The 26,183-nt window shown below is 36.9% G+C and overlaps 1 protein-coding gene across 1 annotated transcript; it reads left to right on the top strand.

Annotated features, from left to right (window-relative positions):
- Window positions 1-71: 71 nt before the first annotated feature.
- Window positions 72-22,384, top strand: TKFC (triokinase and FMN cyclase). The gene is made up of 17 exons (XM_032219881.1): window positions 72-505; window positions 4,724-4,913; window positions 5,089-5,199; window positions 5,276-5,457; window positions 6,790-6,868; window positions 7,642-7,731; window positions 7,841-7,875; window positions 7,948-8,032; window positions 8,919-9,008; window positions 11,495-11,611; window positions 11,967-12,086; window positions 13,379-13,516; window positions 14,765-14,871; window positions 15,523-15,626; window positions 15,984-16,017; window positions 20,541-20,630; window positions 21,091-22,384. The coding sequence occupies exons 1-17, from the start codon at window positions 500-502 to the stop codon at window positions 21,247-21,249; spliced, it is 1,737 nt and encodes a 578-aa protein (XP_032075772.1). The 5' UTR covers window positions 72-499; the 3' UTR covers window positions 21,250-22,384.
- Window positions 22,385-26,183: the final 3,799 nt, after the last annotated feature.

Genomic DNA, 26,183 nt, shown 5'->3' on the forward strand with positions numbered 1-26,183 from the left:
AGGAAGGAAGCGAATTTTGGAGGACGGATGTTGTTGCCCTTATCTCATGCGCGTGCGCGCGCGCGCATCCAACCAAAGCACGGTAGGAAACGGAGTTGTGGTGCGCCAGCTGGATTGGTGGCGGAGGAGGGGCAAAATGCTCCTAATATGTTAGCGCATCCACCCTCTGGGCTCCAGCGCGAGCTCCTCCTTGTTCCCTACTTAGACAGTGTGTAGCTTATTCAGAGTACGTGCACGACACGGCGACCCCCGCGGCCAACTGCCAGAGCGCGCGCTGGGCTCTGCCAATCAGCTTCTTCCTCCGTTCCTTGGCAGGTGGCGCGCGTCTGTTTCAGACTCTGGTCCAAGAGCAACATTTGCATTCCTGGCCAAAGTCCGCGGAGGGTCCTAGTGAGCTCAGCTCGGTCTCATCTTCCATCCGTTCTGTCGGAAAAGTGGTTCTTATTGTGACGCCCGGATACTTTGCTGGCTGGCTTTTAGAACTGAAACCTGAGGCATCATGCAGGTGAGAGACCTGGTATATTTTGGGGTGAGGGAGAAGACGGGATGCTAAAATTTATGGAGGCTAAAACATGCCAAGGATGGTTGCAGGAATTGGGTATGTCTAGTCTACTGAAAAGAAGGACTGGAGTGCCATGATAGCAGTGTTCCAATATTTGAGGGGGGTCAACCTATTTTTCAAAATACCAGAAGGCAAGACAGAAGCAATGGATGGAAACTAATCAAAGAGAGAAGCAGCCCAGAACCAAGGAGAAATTTCCTAACGGTGAGAGCAATCAACCAGGCTTGCCTTAGAGATTGTGGGGGCTCCATCACTGGAGGCTTTGAAGAAAAGACTGGACAGCCACTTGTCTGGAATAGTATAGGTATAGGGTCTCCTGCTTGAGCTGGGGGTTGAACTAGAAATTCTCCAAGGTCCCTTCCAATTATGTTTATTCTATTTTCTCTGCTTTAGTCCATGAATTCTCAATCTTCTTTTGCTCATGGCCCCCTTATGAGCCTCATTGCCTCTGTGACCCCTTTCCTAGCATTAATATAAAAAAGACTTCGCTATCTGAATTATTTCACATATATTGATTTGGCCCCTAGAAAAATGACATGACTCCCCTGGAGTCATCTGTTCCATGCTGAGAACCACTGCTTTAGCCAGTCTTTCCTTGGAGCAGTGTATAAATTAAAAAAACCAGAAATATTAGTAATTACTAGAAATCCAGCTCATCTGGTGTACTTGTATGTCTTGCTTTTTCCAATACAGTATTCTGCTTTGTCTGCTTTTCCATTATTAATGAAAATATTTTTGCAGCAGTTAACTGCAAAATAATAAGAAAACTGGCAGCAAGAGGCAATATTAAAGGAATCAGAAAATGACAGGTAAAAAACAAATGATAAGGTGATCTAAGGAGGTAAAATAAAAATGGAATAAATCAAGGTGGGGCTGACCATACAATGAACAGGAACATATAATATTGCAACAATTTGGGGTCAGGCTCATGTTGTTACCAACTGTTTAACCAACAGTTACAAAACACTTGGAAGATCAGAAGCACTGGAAAAAGAGTACTGTTGTCAGATCTCAAACACAGTGATTAATCCAAATTGTATGTTTGCTTGAAATAATAGTATTTTGATCAGTTGTATAAAAGTAACCACAAAAGCACATGCTTCACAAACCAATTGTTATAAAATTTAGGACACATTTTGAGATTTTATGAACTACTTGACATCAGAATGGAGCTCTGTTTCTTTCCTTATTACCAAATTGCCAGCCAGCAGGAAAACACTTAACAATTGCTCTCCTTAATATGACTAAGAAGGAGATGAGTTTGGAGCAGTTAGAACACTATTTAACCATCCATCAAATTAGTTCTGGTTTTGTATGGGTGCATTCAAAGGACATCTGACTATCATCTGATATTGAGTACAGTAATGATAAATCCATGCCTAAAATGGCCTGATTATTAGCTGATAAGTAGGCTGCTTTTGAACACAGGTCTGGCACTTTTCCAGAAAAATACTCAAAGCTGTTTTCAAAATCAACCGGACAACTGAAAATGTGAGGAGGATTGTGCCATGAAGCAGCCATGGGAGAAAAAACAGCTCTGGTCATGCAGTTCCTATGCTGATATCACCGGTCAGCTGCTGTTCACACTGATATGCATACTATAAACCTTTTAAGTTGGCCAAGTCAGGAAAGAGACTCATTAAGACTATTATAAAGTCTTCTAATATAAAAGTATAAAGTCCTTGTGTAACAACAGAATCTTGAAAGCCTGACAAAGTTTCCTTCCCCCCCTCTCCCTCCCCCAGTCTTATACCAAAGAGGCTCAAGGCAGAGTAAACATGAGTTTTCTTCCTCCCCTTTTCAGACCAACTTAATGTTTGTGTGATGGCTGTTAAATACTTTCTTCAAAACTGTCTCTGTACTCCTTTATACAGTGGCTACATGCATTGTTTCTAGTTTGTGCATAAGTTGTGAAACATTTTCTGTACAAAAATGTGTTTCAGACATTCTGCCTAATAGATCTAAATAGAGAGTAATTCAGTAGAACCAGAACATTTTGACTGCCCTGGATTTTAGTAAAGACAAAATCCAGAGGCGAAAGCAGGGCAAGACTGACAAACCTTGTATCTTACTCTTCAACACAGCTTGTGTAATTTTCCTAGCTTCTTCATTTTTCAGTGTCCTCTTAGCCATTGTAATTACTGCCTTCAGTTTCAAGTAGGACAACATTTGTCCCTCCCCAGCTCCCCCTCTTTGGATTTACAGTGTTTGTAGCTAAATATTGGTGGTTAAGGGGCAGAAGAAAAGTGCTGGGAAGGCTAATAGGTGAATGGGCCAGTTGGATACGCTCTGCTTGAAGTCAAGGACATTGACAGTGATTTTTTCCTATGTTCTGTGAAGCATCACTACTAGAATATTAGTAGTTTTCACTCCAACACTTGAATTTTAGTTCAGAAACAGATCATCCAATCCTACCTGTGCACAGAACCCTTTACACACCCGTATTTGTTTTCCCTTAAAAGCATTTAAATTAATGTTGAAACCACGGGTTCCCAACCTGGGGTGCGAGACAATATTCCAGGGGGTATGAAAACTTGGGTTTAGAAGTTTCAAAACTATTGTGTATATGCATAATTATATGCATATTATTTACTTTTGTAGGAGGTATGAGAATATATCAGAAGATTCTAGGGGTGCGGGGTATAGAAAAGATTTGGAACCCCTGGTCTAAACTAAGCATTCTCTTTGCATGTACACTTGATAGAGATAGGAAAGGGTTTGATAAAAATTATACATAGAATACTGTTAAAGGCAGGCTTAGTTTATTCTAATAGGTAATATGCCTGATTATTCAGAGGGAGTTTGTTGACATATGTTAGAAATGCATTTAACTGTTTCAGTTACACAGTATATCATGCAATTTTGGCAATGAATGATCTACTACAATCCCAGTGGCAACAAGCAATTGTCACTCCTTCCAATAATCACAGGTTACTCACTAGTCACCAGCTGGTAAGAAGTGAAATACCATCTTTGTAGGAGAGCAAGTTCATTGTATTTTAGCTGCTATTGGCAACTCAGTAATTTTGAGGGCCTTTGTGGGTGGAAATAGTAAGCAGCTTCCATTTTACTTCCAGCAAAAATATCGAATTGAATTTCATTAGAAAGAAAATTGAATTAAAATAATTGTGAGATAGAATTCTGTGGGCAGTTCTGTTCACCATATCTCACACAGTAGGTAAATGTAGAGGGAAATGATTGGGAAATTAAAATAACTTTGTCTAAAAGGACAGATTGCAATGTTTAAGGATATTAGTTTAAAGTGAAGATGAATCAGATAAAGACAAAGATCATGAGTAGTATGGAAAATGGGGATAGAGATAATAATTTCTTTCAAAATAATGGAATGCTAAATCATATATTAAAATGTGTTCAGAAAGATCTAGTTATTAAAAATGCAATATTAATTTTAAAAGTGCAGAATTCAATTGTGGGATTTGCTGTACAATCAGATATTATGATGGACAGCACTGTAACCCATTTTAAAATAGAACTAGGCAAGTTTATTGAGAAGAGAGTCATTTGTCTTGATGGCTATAGGCTAGCTCCTGAATGTCAAACTATATGCTTTACCAGCTGCCAGTGCCAGAAGAATACTATCCATCTGTTCATGAGCTTCTAACATATCTCTAATTGGATTTTATAGGTATAGAATGTTGTACTTGATGGTTTGGCTTGATCTAGCAAGGCTCTTGTGTTCTTATAAATACAATTATCTTGGATTTGGGGAAGAGAAGTCCTGTTGGGTATTGATTGATACTGATGATTGTGGAATCCATGTTGGCATGAATGTGCGCAGAATCAAACACCTCTTCTTTATATCATGCCTATGGATAGTCTCTAAGATCCTGACTAAGTCCAAATACAAGTGATAAAAAACTTGAAATTCTTCTATCCTGAAATTTCCAAGGTTTATATGTGTGTATTACTGTGTAATGTTTTGTTTTTAGTAATGCAAAATAATCATTAAGAGATGTGATATTCAAGTAGCATATACAATTTGTATGTCTTTGTAGAAATTATATTTCTACACAGAAGAATCATAATTCACTTTGACATCTAAGTAAACGATTTAATATTTAAAAATTAAAGCTGCTATCTATTTGGAATTGCTTTCTGTGGAAGGGCGAGTATATCTCTTGTTATGTCTCCTTATTTTAGGGCTCCAAGAAACTAGTGAACACAATTCTGAGTTGTGCAGATGATTCATTGGCTGGAATAGTCGCATGCAATCCTAATCTTCAACTTCTAAATGGGCATAGAGTGGCACTACGTTCTGACTTAGAGAACATAGAGGGGAAAGTTGCACTTATTTCTGGCGGTGGATCAGGACATGAGCCTGCACATGCAGGTTAGTGGAATGGGCTTCTGGAAAGTTTTTCAGTCTTGAATACAAAGACGTGAAGACTTGGACTGGGATTCATTTGTTTGATTTATATTGAGCCTCAGTAAAATCATAGAAAAACTAAGATGCAAGATAGTCCAAGTGTAGATACGAAACCATCCTGTCTATCATTTTTCCACAGGATACATTGGAAAAGGAATGCTCACTGCAGTGGTCGCTGGTCCAGTATTCACTTCCCCTGCAGTGGGTAGCATTTTAGCAGCAATTCGGACTGTGAAACAAGCTGGAGCAGGTATGGTCGCATTTTTCGTGGACTGACATCCCATCTGGATAAGGAACAGAAGGCAATTCAATTCTTTCTTTTATAGTTGGGACATTGCTAATAGTGAAGAACTATACAGGAGACCGTTTAAATTTTGGGCTGGCATTGGAACAGGCACAGGAAGAAGAGATCGCTGTGCAGATGGTGATAATTGGTGATGACACTGCCTTTGCCACCAAGAAGAAGACTGGCAGGAGAGGCCTATGTGGCACAGTGCTTGTACATAAGGTAAGAGTCATCCATCTTTGCTCTGAAGGCAAATATTGTCATTGGCTATGCTTTCATTGCACAGGAGCAATATCAAACTATACACTCTATTGAAAAATGTTACATAATCCCAAGTACTTTGTCTTATTTGTGCTTGCTATTCATTACATGCAGCCTTTCAGCATCAGTATTTGATGACTGATCACTAAGTTTAGCTTTGAGAATATGGAGAAAACTTTGCAAACTGTTCTGTCTAGATTTAAAGATAGAGATTATTCAGAAAATATACATGAAGTGTTAATTTGTTTGTTTCTGCTGATGTTTCTTATAGTTACAAGAATTCATACATCTTTAGCAAAGCTTTTCTTATTTTTATTTTATTAAAGAATTTGGAAAAACTGAATAATAACTATAGAAAAAAGAAAAGTAATGGGTAAAGAAATATATTATCAGTAAATAAACAGAGTTTACAATTGTGATATTTAAAATACAGTATTTCAGTAATTGATTATATGTAACTGAGTATATCATATCATTTTTTAAAAATATAACTATCAATCTCTCTAAAACTCTGAACAGGATATTATTATCACCAACTATTATTATTTTGAGGATAAATGCACATAATATGAAATTTAAAAATTAAAATCATAATTTTCTGGTAATGTTTTAGTTTTGTATTTCATTTACTTTTTATATGAGCTCTTTTTTGTCTGAATAAAACTTAAATGTTTCATAGTTAGGTATAGACACACCTATCATGCTATTTCCTTTCAACATTGTACAAAGCACAGAAAAAGAGTAAGAAGTAATGAGCAATGAAATTGGAGGCAAGTTCATTGGAAAAGAAATCTACCATAATTTAATTGCACTAATTACTTTTTTACATTTTAAAACAATTTTAATAATTGTAATGGGTTTTTGTCATAAACTTTTATATTACAATTCTACACATATGTAATAGGAAATAGTTTTATGAACTTAATTTATTTATTTCTAAGTATAGATGAAACTAAATTGAGACAGTGTCATGGGGCAGTATGTGGAAACAAAGCTCATTATAATAAATCCATGTTTTAACAAATATAATCCTGAAATGACAACATTCTGTCTTGGAATTATTAAATTTTCAGATTGCAAATTATTATACTATTGGAGAGATAAAGTGTGGAGACTTCAAGTAAATTCTAGCGGATAGTGCATTCACTGAATCACAGCTAATACTTTATTCACAAGCATTGTCCTTCTTTTTTAGGGAAGAAGCATCTCATACTCTTTTGGGTAGAATATTGAATTAAACCATTAAAACCATTATGTTGAGTCCATGTAACATTTTTTCTTGTTTATATTTAGATGGCTGGAGCGTTAGCTGAGGCAGGTGTTGGTCTGAATGAAATTGCTCGTAGAATTACTACTATTGTAGGAGCAATGGGTAAATGTTTTTTGAGAATAAGTTTCTGGATTGAATGTAAATCATTCCTGTATCTATCTGTCTATCCATCTGCCCATCCATCCATCCATCCATCCTAAACAACATGTGACTTTCCCTGCCCCATTGCTTTGTGGGATGCCAGCAGGGAAAGTTGCAAATGGCATTCAGATGACCATGGGACGTTGCAATTTTCATAAGTGCAAGCCAGTTGCCAAGCACTTCAATCACAATCACAGGAATCAGGAGCATGCAACAGCCATAATTTCAAGGACAGTATCACTCATTCAATACCATTACAATTTTCAACAGTTGCTGACCAAATGATTGGTAAGCAAGGATAATGTGTAGTAAGTAGAAATTATAATGAGGAAATAACTCACTCCAGATTTTAAATTCCAGTTACAAATGTTATTAATTAAAAGATGGCTTTAGGTTAGACATAATCTCTTAGATTTAGATTCTCTGACAGAAGGCTTATGAGAAAACTATGGAATGTAAATATTATGCATATCTTTTCTTGAGATGAATAGAATAAAGCAATAGTAAGAATAATACATTTGTTAAAAGATATAGTTGATCTTATAGTATGAATAGTATTTATTCTACTGTGGTGTTTCTCCTAATTCCATGCTACACAGTAAAATTAGAGTACTGTTTGGAATTCTGTGCCATATTCCAACATGATAAATATATTTGTTAGTCTATTTTCTTACATTGATGCTGAATGCTACCTGGTATAGCTGCATTTTTTAATATATATTTTATTTGCATAGGCACTCTTGGGATAAGTCTGTCCCCTTGCAGTGTCCCGGGATCCAGACCAACCTTCCAACTTGCAGATGATGAACTTGAGCTGGGTTTAGGTAAGAACATGTATATCACTTTTGTCTATCCCCCTTCTTTAGAATGGTATGTTAATTTTTTTAGTTAAAAAAGAAACTAATAACTGAAGATATTTTGCTTTATCTGCAGGAATCCATGGGGAAGCAGGTGTGCGCAGAGTGAAGGTAAGTTTACTGTGACCCATCTTACATACCTAGAAGTGTAAGCTTGTTCACTAACACGTATCATTTTCACAGATGACAACAGCACATCAGATAGTCAACATAATGTTGGATCACATGACCAACCCTTCCAATGCCTCTCATGTGCAGCTCAGGCCTAGTGAGTAACTTTGGACTGACATACCTCTTATTCCCCAAAGTTCTCAAAGGATACTGGTAACTATTTTGGTGCGATTTTTTTTAATGTAATTAGTGTAATAAATTTTTACCTGAACAGAATTTTTTGGTGAATTTACTATAGATATTCCTTGACTTACAAGAATTCTGGAGCCCAGAATTTCTATTATATGTCACCATACCAATTAAAGGAGAATATTTGTAGCTCAGGGTTGATATGAGGGATACTTGGTGCTCTCTGAGCTTGCTTGTTTTCTTGCAAACATTTCATTACCCAAACTAACTAACATTATCAGTACTCATAAGGAGTCTATATGTCACCATGGTTGCAAGTCGAAGCACCGACATGACTGAACTGATATTATGACATTTTTTGTGGCAGTTATTAAATGAACTGATTAATGAGAAATGAACATTATCATTAAGCAAACACTGTGGTCAATAATCAAGCCCATTGTCCACACCTGCTGTTTTGGAATGGAAGTAAATGCTAATTTCTGGCAAAAAAATGTCATACCCAATGCGTGGGATTCTGCAGATGGCCATAAATGTGATCCAGATGTTAAGAGCCCAAATGCAATCACATTACTGCAGGGGGTAGGCATCAGAACTTTGAATTTGGATTGTAAGTATCTTTTGGGAGTTTCACTGTACCTTCAATGGTCACAAAGTGAAATTCGTAAGTCAAGAATTACATTTATGTGATCAGCAATCCTAGAGGTATTTTTGACTGTTGTGATAATTTACCATTTACAAATCCAGCGTACTTAAATCATCCTCTGTATTAATATTCAAAGATTGTATTTATATTAGGCTTTCAGCCCTTTGAAACACCTTTCAATTATATCAATCTTTGCTTTGGCTTTCAGATTCTTCTGTGGTCTTGGTAGTGAACAACCTGGGTGGATTATCCTATCTTGAGTTGAATATAGTAGCTAGATCTGCTATTTGCTCTCTTGGTAAGTTTTTTTTAATTGAAAGTAAGGTAAATGAAAATAAACATCCAACTACCAACAAAGTATTCACGCCTTTGAATGCTTTGCATACCTCCGCTTTAATTACTTGGGATTAAACTCATTGTCATATAAACAGCTCAGATCTTTTGGGTACATTTATTAACCTAACATGTAAGATTTAATTTAATAAATACACAAATCCTATTTTGAAATAGCTAGACAATGTGCCTTATCAGGTCCGCATTTCAGAGATATTACCTTACCAGATTCCTCAGGACTTCCAGTGAATTCCCTTAATTGGAAATGTTGGGATACATTCAGAGATAGTGTATCTGTCTTGAAAATAGCTCATGTTGAACTATATTACACAATCAAATATCAGCATGGGAAATAGCAATAGCACTTAGACTTACGTATATACTGCTTTACAGTGCTTTACAGTCCTCTCTAAGATGCTTACACAGTCTCCATATTGCCCCCAACAATTTGGGTCCTCATTTTACCCACCTTGGAAGGATGGAAGGCTTAGTCAACCTTGAGCCTGGTGAGATTTGAACTGCCAAATTGCAGTCAGTCGGCAGTCAGCAGTACTTTGCAGTACTGCACTCTAACCACTGTGCCACTATGGCTCACTACTTTATGATGTTTTATTACATCATAACTACTTTATGATAATGTTTATGTCATAACATGTTTTATAAAATTTGCCAGATTTCAATTCCATGTAAGTCATGGGTCCCAGATTTTGGACATAACATTTTGTTCTAGAGTACATCATTTTGCCCCACTAAAGGTTACAGGAATTTAGTAGCATATAGGTAACGTTGATAGTAATTAAAATGTAACCTGGGCAGAAATCAACCCGTAATGTTTAGATCAGCATGACAAGTTGTTTCCAGGCAAATAATTGAATATCTATATAGAGGAAGGGAGAAAATACAGGAACTGTTATTTTGGCCCGGGGTTAATTATATTACCAAGACAGCAGTACTTGGAATGAGCAAAATATATTCTTCAAACTGTCTTTCACAGAAAAACAATTGGATGCTTCCACACCAAAACTCATATCCTACTAGAATAAAAGTAGACATCTTCCCTTGGTATGGGGGTAGAAACTCATCCTCTCAACTTGCAAAAGTCTATTCAGTGATGTGATGATTACCAAGAAGGGGGCAGTTAAAATTTTGCTCTGAATTTTGTTTGGGGGAGGAGGCATTTTGGCTCCATTCGACAGGACTTTAATACTGAGAAAGGGTAAGGCTTTTGTCCAGTGACTTCATTCCCAATTTTATTTTCATATTTTTGTACTTGAAAATCACACCATCAAATTTCAGGTTTGCTATTGCGAGATTCTCTGCTTTAAAAAAAAATAGTTTTCTAGAACTTTTAAAATTTTGCAAATTTTCATAATGTCTACTTTGTAGGCAATTGTTTGTATATCTATACATTACTTTTCTCTTCCATACTACTATGATACTTTTGTCAATGATACCATCTTTACTTGTTTTTTGTCTAAAGATACTTTTATGATAATCTCTGATGGGAATTTTGTACCCTGTTTCCCCCCAAATAAGACCTCCATGGATAATAAGCCCTGCCTGAAAATATTGCAACACAGCAGCAGTGATTAGGTGACTAAGCTCGCCGTCTCCTGCACCTCAAAAATAATAGGACTTCACCAAAAATAAGGCCAAGTGCTTATTCCGTAGGTCAAAAGAAAATAAGACCCCCTCTTAACACGGTATATTCATAATGAATTGATGTTTGTAACTTGAATTCACACTTCAGAAACAAATAACAAAATTTAAGCACAAGTTCTTCATGGGGGATCTTGGTAGTAGTATTTTTTTTAATGCCAAGATTTCTCAGCTCTGTTGGAAAAGCCTTAGAAAATAGATCTGACATGGATATTGTCTTGTCTCAGGTACGACTACTCCTATTTGGAAAAGGAGGAAAAATTTAGAGGCTCAGGCTCACATGAAATGAGAAAGAATTACTGATGCAGTTCTGATACCGCCAGACTGTTTTAAAGGCCACACAGCCCTCCTTATTTTCTAAAGATGAAGGTGAGGGAGGCTTTTGTAAAAAAAAATAGTGAAAATATTCCATGATCATAACCATAATCATCTAACTACATAGTTGGGTAATGAAACGTCTGCAAGAAAACAACCAAACTCAGAAAGCACCAAGGACCCCAAATTTCATAATCAATTCCATTCATGAGGTCTTTGAATCTTATAAGACCCAAGAATTGAATTTCCTCTTGTAGTGACATCACTTTTGAAATTTTATGGACTGTTTTCTTTATTTTTCAGTTGCTTATATAAGATTAACCTTCTCATGTTTTCCCAAACGTTGCATTATTTAAAATGGATTTAGTTTTCATTTTTCTTACTCTGGTTCATTCATGACAATTACTTCTTTTTCCTTCTCATTTTGGTTCTTCACCCTGAAGAAAGCTTCAAGTTTTCTTTGCTTCATCATTGCAGAGAGAAGAGGTTTTCATATCGCCCGGTGTTACGTTGGTTCCTTTATGACTGCATTGGAAATGGCAGGTGTCTCCCTTACCCTTCTCCAAGTGGATGAAGAACTCTTGTTCCTCCTTGGTAATTTTCTTAGATGTTGGTTTTCTTCCCACTGTTTTACTGGGAAAACATATTGTGTATTAATTATTCAGAATATGTCTGTGGAACCATCAGTTCAAGATGGTGTTTTTGACATTTTGGGAATGCATAATGCAGATACGTAACTAGCATGTTCAGTGGTGTACTGTATCTTTTTATTTTAATTAGTATCTTAGCTAGCTGTTATGCTGGATTTGATTATTTAGGGATTGTTCCCAAATATGTTTCTCTTTTACACTGAAAAAAATGGTGGAAATTCTCAATTCATTTGTTTATGTTCTTTCGTGAATGTGAAACTATCTTCAATTGTTGTCCACAATTGTATTTAAATTCCTAGATTCAGATACTACAGCTGCTGCCTGGTCAAAACCTGTCAGGATGTCTGTGACAAGAGAGAAAAGAGAGAGGCCAGCACCCAAAGTGTGTCCTAAAGAAGAAGGGCCTGAGCCAACAAAAGGTACAGTCTGAAACATCTGTTATAGCTGCAATGGAATTTCTGCTTTGCCTGGTTCATGTCAACAGCTGAGACTGATCCAGGCTTCTAGGTAATGGTTGAGACACAGAGTGGGGATAAAAGATCTGAGGCATCATTATATCATGATTGGACAAATAGGACTTACCATATTTTTCGGAGTATGACTCACTTTTTCCCTCAAAAAAGAGGCTGAAAATCTGGGTGTGTCTTATACACTGAATACAGCATTTTTTGCCTCCTGAAACCCATCCCTTCACCAAAATGGCCGTGCATAGCCTTTAGGAGGCTTGTAGAGTGCTGCTGGGGTATGGGAAAGGCAGAAATGAATGAAAAATGGGCTGTTTTTTTGCTCAATTTTGCCCCTCCAAACCCCCAGGAGCACTCTGCAATGCTTCCTAAAGGCTATTCATGCTCTTTTTTTGAAACAAAATGGGCCCATTTTCGCGAAAAACTGGCTGTTTGGGGGAGGTCTACAGAATGCAAAAACTTTTTTTAAAATTTGCCTCTTCAAAACCTTGGTGCATCTTATACTCCGGTGTGTCTTATACTCCAAAAAATATGGTAATTAAGGGCAAGTCACTAAGACTTGCATTGATTTCTGTTCTCTTTTCCATCTCTGCTTGAGCCTAGTCTCCTAATATTTTTGTGACATAGAACTGACAGATTACATATATATTAGCTTGTGGGACAATAGATAGAGAATTGCCAGAGTACTTTTCTTGCATCTCTCTAGTTCCAGTGCTCTGGATGAATGGTTTTTGTTTTTATACACCACATTTTCCTTTCAAAAGAATTGCAATTCAGTCTGGAGAGCATAAGGCTAATATCCAAATTGCTGACTGATGCTCACTCTGAAGAGGGAATTACAATGAAAGGAAAGGGGGAAAATAGTGGTCTGTGATTTTTATCTTCTGTGGGAAGAAGAGAGCCAAAAGCAGCTTCAGGTTTGCCAGTAGAACAAACATGCAGAATATTCAGATTACTTCATTTCAAACCCAATAATGTTTTAGTGAATTATCACAAATGTTCTACTTTTTCATCATTCATCAAGTAAATAACTTATGAGCCATCCAGTACAGACTTAAATTTCTTTAACAACTTTCTGATAAAGTGATTGATTTGGCTAAGTGATCTGTGTAGTTTGATTTTATATTTCTGTACATATATTCACAAGAAACACAGGTGAAGAGCAGCATTGGTACTTCTGTAAAATAGAGTGTATGAAACTTCACCATTATTGTAACAAAAGAACTAATAGTTTCCATTCTTTTTAGTGCCATCTTCTCCTCACATGAGATTGATTCTGGAGTGTGTGTGCTCTAAAATGCTTAGCCTACAGGAGCAACTCAATGAACTTGACCGTGCTGCAGGTGATGGAGATTGTGGAAACACACATGCACAGGCTGCCATTGGTTAGTTCTCTTATCATACTCTAAGCCTTGGAGTCAACTTATATCATGTGACAACCTCACACTTTTTCTTTAAAAATCCAGTGTTGAATTCAGTTGAGCTCTTTTGTAAAGTTTGGTTCATTTTTGGTCAGAGCAATAAAAGCATGAAATACCCTAGTGTGTATAGCGTGCAGTGTGAACAAATTTTGGTTTTTGTGTGTTTGATAAAAAGTTTAACTAAGGTTTAAGCTGCATGCCCAAAAGAGTAAAGCTTTCTTCCAAAATATGAACTAGATTTGGGAGGTGGGGTTGAGAAGTAATAAAGGTCATAAATGGAGCCTAAACACAATCAAATCTGTGTGTTTGCTGTATTTAAATCAAGAGCAAATTGGGATGGAAGGATGAAGATATGGGGATCAGCCCAAACATGATTGATCTTGCAAGTGAGCAAAACAAATTGTTGTGGTATTCATAATTCAAACTAGCTTTGGGTATGATTACTATTTTCTCTAAAACAAAAACAATATGGTGAATATGAGCTGTTGCTCTTCCTCTCTCAGCATTGGAGATTATATATTTTCTGAATTTTGTATTATGGACACATTTAAAATTAATAATTTGAAAGTTTGAAAGAAAACTGATTCTGGAATCCTTTGTAACACTCTGAGCTTGATGGCTTGCTTGTAGATGATTCATCATCCAATTAGGGAATATCATTAAGCCTATTACCTGGTTGGGTAGTGAAACATCTGGAAGTAAACAATCAAGCTCAGAGACCATCAAAGACTCCACAGTTCAACCCTGAGCTCCATAAATTCTTTTCTGATTCTGTTGCTAATAGAATTCTCAAGGATGTCAGTGGTTGAATACAATCTGGGATTAAAAAGGCAGTGGAAAGTTCCCTGCTTCTGGAGTAATTTTGCATCTTTCCTCCTGGTACTGTAAATTACCATACCAAATCATGGATGTCAGGACAGCTGTTTTATAAATCTGCTAAGTTTCCTGTTTAATAACACTTCTTGGAACATTGCTTAAAAATAGGGTTTAAGAAAAATGTAAAATGAGTGACAGCTGTAAGGTGGCTAGCTTGACCAGAATAGACCTCAAGCCTGAACCAAACTTGGATCTCATAATATGAGTCTTTGCTTAATTATAAACTGCATAGCTTGCTCTTAGGATATGGTGTAGTTGTTGTGTCAGCATAAAGGATGTCTGCACCCAAAATATGCTGGAGGATTCTCATGTCTAACCATAACTATTCCTTCACAGCAATCCAGAATTGGCTAGATGCTAAACCGCTGCCTCAGCGACCTTCCCAACTGTTCTCTTCACTAGCCAAGTTGCTCCTGGAAACGATGGGAGGCTCTTCAGGAGCGGTGAGTGTTGGCCAAGTGGATTAGCTGTTAATTAAAAATGAAAGGCAAATAGAATTACTAGATCTGGAAAAGAGCAGTTAGTTTTTCAGTTATTAGTTTAATTGACAGCACCAGGCTAAGTTTTCTCAAAAAAGAAAAAAAAAGGACTTGGGTAGTACTTGAATGGGGAACCTCCAAGAAACCTCAAGATGAATCTCAGTTCATTTGCAAAATTGGAATAATATCTCAAAAGAAGGCAACATCAAACTACTCTATTTTGTTATGTACATAGAAGTGTACATAGATTTCCCCAAATTACTACGAATCAAGCTTTAATTTATGGATTAAGAAATATAATCAAATAAACATGAAAATATGCATTTATAATAATGTCACCTTTTAGGAAAACTGGCAGAAGAATGAAACATTCAGATGTATAGTTCAGTCAGACTAGTTTAATAGACTACAATAAAACAACATACTACTTTATAAATTGGAAAAACTGAGGACTTCTTAGATCTAAAGATATTAGGTAGATGGAAGAATGTACAGAACAACATACTATATTTTGTAATCATGAAATTTTATATGTGCAATTTTCCTATTTTTTAATTTAAGACATGTAATGTAGAGATCAGCAAATAAATGTATTCAAATTTATTTCATTTGCAGCTTTATGGATTATTTCTGACAGCAGCTGCTCAGCCTCTACGGACTGATGATGACTTAGCAGCCTGGTCCTTAGCTATGGATGCTGGAATCAGTGCTATGATGCGGTGAGTATAACTCTAATTATAGCTGATGAAGTGTTCCTTTATTATTTGATAACATTTCATGTGTTTTCACATGTAAGAGTGGCATCATTTTTATAGAATGTAAAGGAAGACAACTGTGAGAAAATAGCATTTATGTACATGATGTGATCCCAGTAACTTTGTTGCATCATCTTGTTATTTATGGCTCTCAGTTCCTCCTCCAAACTACAATATTTTCTACCACTTGTTTAATTGCTTGCATAAGCAAAGCCAGTTTTTACAAATATGCTATAAGAACTACCCATGGAGTACAAGATTTGTGAAGATGTATAGCCAACATATTGTAGAAACTATACTATTAAATATTTCCTCTGACAGATATGGAGGAGCTGTACCAGGAGACAGAACCATGGTAAGAAATTTATCCCATTATCCTTATTGTCTTTGAGTTTCTTCTATTAGTATCATGATGGCAGCCCTATTTTCTTTCCTTCACTAGCTATACTAATTGCAGATAATAACATATGTGATGTATTTAATGCTAGTAGAATTACTAATGGGATTATTTACAGCTGTGAGAGGGCTTTATTGACATTGGGGAGTGGTGATCAGTGCTACAGGATTAGCAATAACAATAGCACTTAGACTTATATACTGCTTCATAGTGCTTTACAGCCCACTTACATGCGGTTTACAAAGTCAGCATATTGCCTCGAACAATCTGGATCCTCATTTTACCCACTTCAGAAACATGGAAGGCTAAGTCAACCTTGAGCCAGTCATGACTGAACTCCTGGCAGTGGACAGAATTAGCCTGCAATACTGCATTGTAACCACTGCACCACTACAGCTCCTTGGAGTGTGCTTAACATTGAAAACTAGTTTGGATGTCAGAAATGGATTTCTGCCTGCTTAAGTGAGTTTAGGGCTGCTTTTGAGATCTTTCTTATAGGAAGCTAAGATTCATGTTTCTAATACATTATCTAATACAGATGTGCTCTCTTTTTCAGTGCTCATGTTGCTTTTAGTCACATTTTCAGGCTCCCAAGTTCCTTTTTGATCTATATAAAAGAACAGCATTTCAGTTCTGGGTACTATATATCACAAACTGTACATTTGAACTATGCAGACCATAATATTTATGCTGGCAATGGATATTTCAGATATTTCCCTGTACTGTTTTTTCAGTTATATTTTTGCCAAGATTCTACATGGCAAGACTGTATTAAATATATGCTGAATATTAAATCTACAGGGTAATATTCTATACTTTTGTAAGTATTGCCTCATATAAATAATTTTACATATGTACAGGTTGTCCTTGGATTATGATCATTAATTCAGTGATCATTTAAAGTTAAAACAGTCCTGAAGGAATGATAGTTATGACTGGTTCTCAAAGTTCTGTTACAGTGGTCCCAAATTAGATGATTGAAATTGGGCACTTAGCAGCTCACCTGCAATTATGACCATAGCATGTGCTCCAGTTCCCTTCCTATCTTTCTCCCATCTCTGTTCTTCAGGCTGCCCTTCACTGTCATCTACCTGTCACCCCAGCTGACCTTTAACATCTTCCTCCCACTGCTGCCAAGGCAGGCCAAGTTATTTGTGATCTTCCCTATTACCTTCCCTATTGGCCAAGCAAAGTCAATAGGGAAACCAGCAGGGAAGTTCATAGGGCACTCCTGATGCTTTTTCTCCTGCCCACAACATTCTCTGGACCTGTGAGCAATGTTCCCTCTAATTTTTTTTCAGGGTGAGCGGAAAAGTATAGTGTTTGAGCGGCACAGTTTCATGCCTGAGCACCTAAGAGAGCAACAGTTTGAACTGCTGTCACGTCTGCTGGACATTTGTGCAACATTCCAAGTGCCAAGCACCAATTGTGAGCGAGGTTTCAGCCTGATGAATGCCAGGCATGAAAATGTGCTACTCAAACACTATACTTTTCCGCTCACCCTGGAAAAAAAAAGACTTCTGCTCAGCTTTTAGATCATTAGACTGGCTAGAGAGAGACATGGCACCAACAGGTCCTGGGTCCTGGCATTTTGCAGGCAACCTGTCCTCTCACATTCCTTTGGAATGCAACCCATCACATTTGAATTAGATTTTGCCAATTATCCTATTAAAAGATAATCCTATTATTCTAAAATATGACTAACTCGATATTAAAAATGTAAATATGTAATGCTGATAAATAATAGCAGTAATTGTTATTTAGTATGAGTAAAATCAGTATTGATATATCAATATAATATCTATCAAAATTGACAATAAACACTAAAATAACAATACAAATATATAATGTGAAATATAAATGTAATAAATATAATATATAAATGCAACATAAATGTAATAAAATAATTTATCATGAAACTCTCCCCCTTTAAAGTAATAAGATCAATTAAATAGTCTAGCAAGTTTGGACAATATGCTATATGTTATGTTACTTAAGAATATATATGCCTCAGAATCAGATACAACATCCACATCATTTCCAACTGAGTCAATAAAATGATATGCCATGCCAAAACTATTTTAAATAAAGATATGAAATTAATCAAGTATTGCATTTATTTTTCAAAATGAATGTAGAATTTTTATTATTATTTAAGTTTTGAAGACTTAGACACAAAAAGAGATAGCTGACTAACCTAATACGATTAAACCAATAACTCAAATGAACAATATACAACAACTGAGAGATAACAACTGAGAGGGCTGAAAGCCCTATGAAGCGGTATATAAGTCTACTGCTATTGCTATTGCTATAAGCGAAAGGAGAAATGTATTAGGGGTGAGAACCCACTGTCGAGCAATTTGGTTAGACCACAATGTTGGGAAAACTTTAAAAAGCTGATAGGAAATCCGCTATAACTACCTGCTTGGAATTAGCAATTAAACTTCATTTTAGATGAGGCGAGAGGATTTATAATCCTTGCCTCCTTAAGCAAGGAAAGGAAAAGAGAACCAGGTTGTCCTCAGCAGAAGAAAATATGTAAATGTAACAAAGGTTAGAGGGGAGGGAAGGAGGATAGTAGGGAAGTCAGGATGGAGAGGAGAAAGGAGAGGAACAGGAAAGGCAGAAGAAGGGGGGAAGGATGAGGAGGAAGAGAAAGAAGAGAAGGGAAAGAAGGTGGGAAGAAAGAAGGAGAGAAGAAAGAGAAGAAACCGGGGGAGGAAGGAGGGAGGGAAGAGGAGAGGGTAGTAAAGAGGGAAAGAGGGAGGGAAAGAAAGAGAGAAGGAGAGTTGAAAGGAAGGAAGGAAGGAAGGAGGGAGGAAAGGAGGGAGATTAAGAGAAAAGGAAGGAGGAGGGAAAGAGGAAGGGAAGGAGGAAAGGTATGTGAGAAGGAGGGGGGGACCGAGGGAGGGAAAGGAGGGGGAAGGAAAGGAGAAAAGAAAGGAGGGAAGGCAGGGGAGAAGGAAGTAAGGGGGGAGGGAAGAAAAGGATATGGAAAAGAAGAAATGAGGGAAGAGAAGAGGGAGGGAAGGAATAAGATACCTAACCTTTGATGTTTATAATGATTTGATAGTATGGGAATATCTCGAAATGTAGTTGTATTGTTTTTTACAAGTTATGGATGTTGTATTTTCTTTTTACCAATAAAATCTTTTTTAAAAATTAAAAAAAAAAGTTTTGTACCCTATCTTTTCTAACTAACGTTAACTTTAAAAATATGTTACATCAGACTACAATACAAGTAATTAAATGAAGACTAAAATAAGTGTTTTGGCATATTGAGCTTTTTATATTTCTTTCTAATATTGCTTCCTTAGTTGAGAACTTCCTCCTCAGCTTACTTACGCATTAACTGTTTGTTGCTTTTATGGCTTATTCATTCACTGCTCCATCTTCAGTTTTTTTCACAGGGGCAGGGCTTCCTTCCTTCCTTCCTTCCTTTCCTTTGGCCACCAATTTTGATCCAACTCTCTCTCTCTCTCTCTCTCTCTCACACACACACACACACACACACACAGACACGTGTTCTTTGGGGGGGGTTGAATTACTCCGCCTCACTGCGCCAAGTCGGCTCAGCATGTGTTCGGCGGCCCCTGCTTACGCTGAATCAAATCTGCAGCCGGCGGGACCATTTCAAAGCCGCCAGTCCTCTTGCTCCTTCTCCTTCACCGGCAAAGCAGCGGCGGTGGTGCCTCCCCCTCCGCTCGGAGCACCTCAGCTGGGCTCTGGGTTATCCCTGCCATCGCCTCCACCTCCGCCGCTTTCCTACTAGCTCCCGCGGCCTCAAAAGCACGGCAGAGGAGGAAGGGGGAGGGATAACGCGGGGGCCAGCTCAGGTGCTCCGCGTGGAGAGAGAGGCACCACTGCGGGAGCTTTGCTGGTGAAGGAGAAGAAGCAAGAGGACTGGCGGCTCATCAAAACAAGTCTGGGGAGGTCCTTTGCAGGCGGCCAGTTCTAGCTGCCTGCAAAGGACTTCCCCACGTTTGCTTTGGTAGAAATCTCTGCGCGGCAGTTAGAAATCTCTGCGCGGAGGTTTCTAGCGACGTGCGCGGCCGCGCACGCGCGCACCTTAGAGGGAACAGTGCCTGTGAGTAGTCTTCCCAAGGCCACCCATGCTCCTCGTTTGGGACTTCCTCTGCTTTTGGCTTAATGACCTGCACAGACTTGGGATTATAACCAAGTTATATGCTCACATGATGTTATGGTTTACACTTACATTGCTTAGCAAGGACATTCATGGTCCCACTTTTCATTGTAACCTGAGGACTACCTGTACAGCGTTTTTCTCTCTCCCCCTTTCCCTTCTAGTTGGCATTTTCTCTGTCTGTCAGAGCCAGCACTTCCAACTGAAAATGTTTGGAATTCTTATCAATTATAACAAATCTTGGAAATTCCCTTCAAAGGTTCAGTTCTTGTCCAGTAAAGAATAGTAGTTCTTGCCACTATGGTTTGTCTAATATTCCTCATTTCTTGCCTAGCTGGATTCACTCTGGGCTGCTGCAAAAGAACTCAAAGCTTTGAAGACCCCAAAGGCTGATCTGATGGAGGTTCTGTCCAAGGCTGTAAATGTGAGTTTATACGTGAAATTCCAAGTTAGTAACTTTTGCATAATGAGAGCAAAGATGAGAAACATGAAGTTTTCTTTCTATTTCTTTATTGGAGAAGTGCTTCTTCAAGGCATAGAAACAGATATGAGGTTAAAAGTCTTTGGAGCCTTTTGGAAAGGGGTCCAGTCAGGCAAGGCATGAATTGGCATTTTTTTTCTGCCAGCTCATAGAAAAGAGATGTTTTTAAAGATCCTTCTTGTCTCCAGGGTTATAATCACCTAAAGTCCTCAAGCCTTTAAAACCAATAATCAAAAACTATAAATATTAACACATTACAGACTATAGCAACAAAAAAGAGGCCTAAACTCCAAATGATGGATGTGTTTATAAACTGATATGTGAAACTTTGTGTATTATATATAGTGTTATCTGTATAAAGAACAAGTTTGTAGTATACATTTATGTTGCTTTTTTATTCCAGAAGGCAGAGGCTGCTGCTGAATCTACAAGGAATATGGAAGCTTCCGCAGGCAGAGCAAGTTATATCAGTTCATCTCACCTAGAACAGCCTGATCCTGGTGCTGTAGCAACTGCGGCCATTCTCCGGGCAGTGTTGGAAGGGTTACAGGCTAAACCATAGTAACTTCATGATATTCTTCCTTAATAGAAATCATATTTTAATACTAGCTTAAATGTCCCATCACTATTCTATCCCTGCTGTGCAGGCCTTACTAAACCCTGGTACTTTTGGCATGACAAGGTTTATTTTAACTTACAAAGCTTTCTTGCACATCATTTGGTGGTGTTCTTGAAATGTCATGCTTGAGAACCGAGTTATGTTTGTCTGGGGTCTATGTTTTTTTCATGCTTTTTGGATTTTGGTGATTGCAGGATCCTCTTTTCAAGTTGTTCAAGTTGTTTTTATGTACTGCATTTCTTCGCTGTATACAAGAGGTGTTTTAAGTTTTGCTGAAGTTATGTAATGGTACATTCAAACAATATTGTAGCAATATAGCTTGAACAACTAAGTAAAATGTATGCAAAGATCTTCTAACTGTAGATACCAGGTATATAAATATGCCAGAAACTTTATAAAATACTTCATAAACCACGATTAATAGTCTGGATTTTTTTAAAAAAAAACAACTGGAGCTGTTGCAATTAATACATTTGTTCCTTCTCTGTTGATTTCGCATAGAGATCTCACTTGCCACTGAATGAAACAAGATTCTTGACTAGTTAATCGCATTCCCTGACCCAGGAGCACAGAAAGCCCATAATTTCATAAGTGCAATCATCACATTTGTTAAAACTACTTCATATTTCTTTGTATGCAATATAGCTTTTATAAATATGGAATACATCAATCTAACTTAGCTTTATATATGTAGATGCTGAGAAGAATATTGCTATATAATCATAATTGAAATAATCTGCCTTTTAGCCTTGGCAGTAACTCACCATTCTCATAGTTACAGTATCCTCTTTGGGTACAAGGGATCATAAATCTAGATCAGGATTTTTGAACTGCCTACCCTCTGGGCAATATGCTTTAGCTGTTAATACAACCAATTAAAATGTACCCCGCTAGAAATGTTTAGCTAGTACCTAGATAACATGAAAGGAAGCTTGGCAACCAGACCTCTCTTTCAGGAACGTCATAAATGGGATTATTTACAGGTGAGTTTTTCAAGATTGTCTCTTTTGCTTCGGATGATAGTAAAGATTCATCTTTATAGAATTTAGCATCCTTAAAGCTGGGACTTAAGCACTTTGAGCTAGGATTAGAAAGAAACACTCAGAATTGTAGAGTAGAATTATTCAGGTAACATGCTGGTTAACACATTAGATCTTTTATGTGGTGGGAGGTGGGTGTTATTTTCAAGAGCAGCTATACAAAGAATGCATTATAGTTTAGATTGAAAGAAATTATCAGGTATATTTCTCTGCCAGCCAAGGATCTATGTTTGTAAAGATAACTTTTGTCATATGATCTGCCTCAAAACCCCAAAGTTATTTCATCCAGGTAACTGCAGGCACCATTTTAAATATTTTGCTAATTATATGATCAAGAACTCATTCTATATAACCAGAATGAAAGCTAGGTGCATAGCTATAATTAAGTGAAATTGCCTGTATTTAAATTGGAAAAAAACCTTAATGGGGTTAAGGAAATTTTTCCAAAGGAATGTAGAAGAATAAATATACGTAAGATTTTATTCATTTCCAAATAAAGCCTTTAAACTAACTTTGTTTCAAGACATTTTTCAGCAATTTTGGAGCCAAGCATCTTATTTTAAAATGTAAAAAAAATGGAAATACCCTACTAAGGTTTAGACAAGGTAAATAATGTATGACCTCTTATTCTAAACATAGCCCAGATTCGGTTTAAATAAACTAAGCTCAGCATGTGAAAGGCAGAGAGACTTAGGGCAGAGTTCAACATAGTAAATCAAGAATCATAAGTAAACTCTTAGTAATTCAATAATGTTAGTGAACCCATTGAACCTAGTTGATACATATTATAACTCAAATTTCTAAAAAAACCAGATTGATAAGCTTGAGAAAGTTTTTTTTTTTTTTTGAAGTATTTGGGACAATTTTAGATGAGAACTCTATTGAATGAAAGGAAAGCTAATGTACGTCCAAGACATTACCCAAAGAAAGCATCTATTTTTGATGTTTGACTTAAGGGTTATGTTCAGCCATAGAAAGGAATTCCAGAATGTGTAACTCTAAATAATAAATATCTGCCAACCTTGAGCGAATACAATGATACTGAGGAGTTAACATTGCAATGCATGTAATTAACCCATACTAGATACATTAGATACAAGTAGTCCTTGTTTGGTAACTGCCGCCTTTAGCAACCATTTGCAGTCACAACTGTGATGAAAAAATAACTTTACAACCAGTCCTCATATTTGAAACCGTTTGCAGGTCTATAAAGCAAAGTAAAGCTGAAGTTACGTCATAACCAGAAACATGATTACATTTAGCAAGCACTTTGTGTAATGGCTAAGTTGTTAATCCTAATTATTGCTAAATGAGAACTACCTGTATAGTGGTTTGGTTTTTGGTTCTTTAAGTAAATGTAGCTTGCAAGTAACAGAAATAGGTAACACTATATGCTATAAATAGCTCAACGTATTATTTTAATTACATATCAAGGGCCAGTCCTTGAGTGTGTTCAGTTCAAATTGCTTGATTAAATTCAGGAATTTCTCTATTGTTGATTATGGAGAACAGCATAATCTATTAGCATTATTAAGAAAGTGATTTAGCCCAAATAAGAAGAAACAGGATCAATTTCCACATTAACAACATAGAACATAGATATATTAGAAATAAGAAAAGCATAGGAGATGGATGAGCCACGTCATGATGTTACAATGTGCGGTCTCGATACTCTGAGACCTCAGTTGACACTTTTGCCGCTGGGGGGGGGTGTCCATTGAGACCTAAACCATCCCGTAGAGACGGTGATCAGGAAGACAAAGCCTTGCTGGTCTCAGGGATATCACAAAATCCCTGATAGACCCAAGGGAAGTGCTTCAAGCCTGCGGTAAACAGGCAGCCCCTAGGCTAATGAAGGAAGGAAGGAAGTGAAAAGAGAAAGTGAGTCCATCTGGTGAGGTATTTTTTCTATTTTGCTAAAGACTGCCCAAAGAAATGTTTCTTTAAAGCCAAATTAGATCCTTAAACAAAAGAACTGAGCGGCGAAAATAATCTTAATGGGATCACTGTGGAAAGTTTCTTTTTCTCCTTTGTCATTGTAACTATTTTTTGTGGATTGAAATGCTCGTAACGTTCTTCATCTCTCCTCTTAAAGTGAATGGATTGATTTTTTTTTCCTGCTTCTTGTTGCTTTATTTTTTGACTTCTGGATTAAAACCTTCCTTTTTATTTTAACAATTCTTCCTACTACTTGTTATTAAACCACACTAAAAGAAATCTAAAGAACTTTGTTTCCTACAGAAGGTGAAAATTAACTGTCACTAGGAGTTTTTTGAAACAACGTATCTCTTTTTATTTGATTTCACTAACTTTGCAGCTGAAGGGTTTGCAACTTGTTTACAGAAACTGATAAAGAACCAAGGGCACGAATTGTTTTCACAGGTCCCTCTGAGAATTATTTTGGCAGGGAAAGAAAAGAAAGAAAGAGAGAGAGAGAGAGAGAAAGAAAGAAAGAAAGAAAGAAAGAAAGAAAGAAAGAAAGAGAAAAAAAGAGAACCCTTCCCCTTTGAAGAGCATAAAAGAACTTGTGTTCAAGTCAATTTAAAATAAAAGTAAGAGAGGCCTGGAAGACTAGAGTGGCAGTCATTATTAGTTTTTTTTTTCTTTTTCTTCTGTTTTGGAAACATGGGTCAATACTTAGATGAGGAAACCTTAAAATTCCAAAATATCTTGTCTGGAATTCAAAATCTATTGGAAGGATATGGGAGAATTGAGAAGAAGTTGGAAAGACTAGTCTTTCTCACAGCAAAAGATGATGGGGTTGGAGCCCCCAAAATTAAAGGGGAGAATGAAGATATAGAACATAAAGATAATAGATGAATTTATTAATGGAGCAAATGTGGGTGAAAATGGAAAGAAGGGAATATGGAAAAGGGAATTCAGCGAATTGGAGCTCTACCCCAGATTCCAGGACACAGAAGAGAAAAAAATACTAATGATGATAGACATAAAAAGAGAATTTTTTTCAGAAGCAAGATTGACAAACAAAGACAAGTTAACTTTAGTAGCAGCTGTGGGCAAGGAGATTATCTGAGAGACTCTTTAAGCCACAAAGTGCGGAGAGAAGCCTATAAAAACCTTATAAAGAAGATAAAAAGAAGACTGACTCCACAACTGGCAAGAGAGATAAGACTGTTTTGTTACTGGAAAGATACAGGTTGACAATGAAAGTTGGTAATAAAAAAATTAGTTTTTTTATTATTGGTGATTAATAAGTAGGAATTTTGTAACTCCTAGATTGTTTTAGATTGTTATTAAATGTTTACTCGCTAACAAGAGCCGAGGTGGCACAGTGGTTAGAGTGCAGTACTGCAGGCCATTTCAGCTGACTGCTAACTGCAGTTTAGTGGTTCAAATCTCACCGGCTCAAGGTTGACTCAGCCTTCCATCCTTCCGAGGTGGGTAAAATGAGGACCCAGACTGTGGGGGCGATATCCTGACTCTGTAAACCGCTTAGAAAGGGCTGAAAACCCTATGAAGCGGTATATAAATCGAACTGCTATTGCTATTGCTAACAATTAATTAACCATAATAATAATAATGAAATGATAATGAATACAGCATAATGATATATACATATATTGACAATTTAGTAAAAGAAATTTGGATAAAAAATTGTAAATTGTGACTTGGGAAAAAGACCTATAAATTTTATTAACAAATTTTCATTTAGATCTTGGTATAAAGGTGTAAGGTTTTTTTGGGGGGTAGGGGCCCTGATGAGAGGAGATGGGGCATAAATAAATGATTCTTAGCCAATTACAATAACAACAAGGAAATGTTAATGGGCATTGTTTAACAATATATACATGCTATGGTATTGGCTAAAGTAACTTG

This window comes from Thamnophis elegans, chromosome 1, assembly GCF_009769535.1.
Source record: "Thamnophis elegans isolate rThaEle1 chromosome 1, rThaEle1.pri, whole genome shotgun sequence".
Lineage (NCBI taxonomy): Eukaryota > Metazoa > Chordata > Lepidosauria > Squamata > Colubridae > Thamnophis > Thamnophis elegans.

Coding starts and splice junctions, on each gene's coding strand:
- TKFC (XM_032219881.1), top strand. Junction 5,458..6,789: donor GCACAGTGCTTGTACATAAG/GTAAGAGTCATC, acceptor GTTTATATTTAG/ATGGCTGGAGCGTTAGCTGA. Junction 12,087..13,378: donor AGGGCCTGAGCCAACAAAAG/GTACAGTCTGAA, acceptor CATTCTTTTTAG/TGCCATCTTCTCCTCACATG.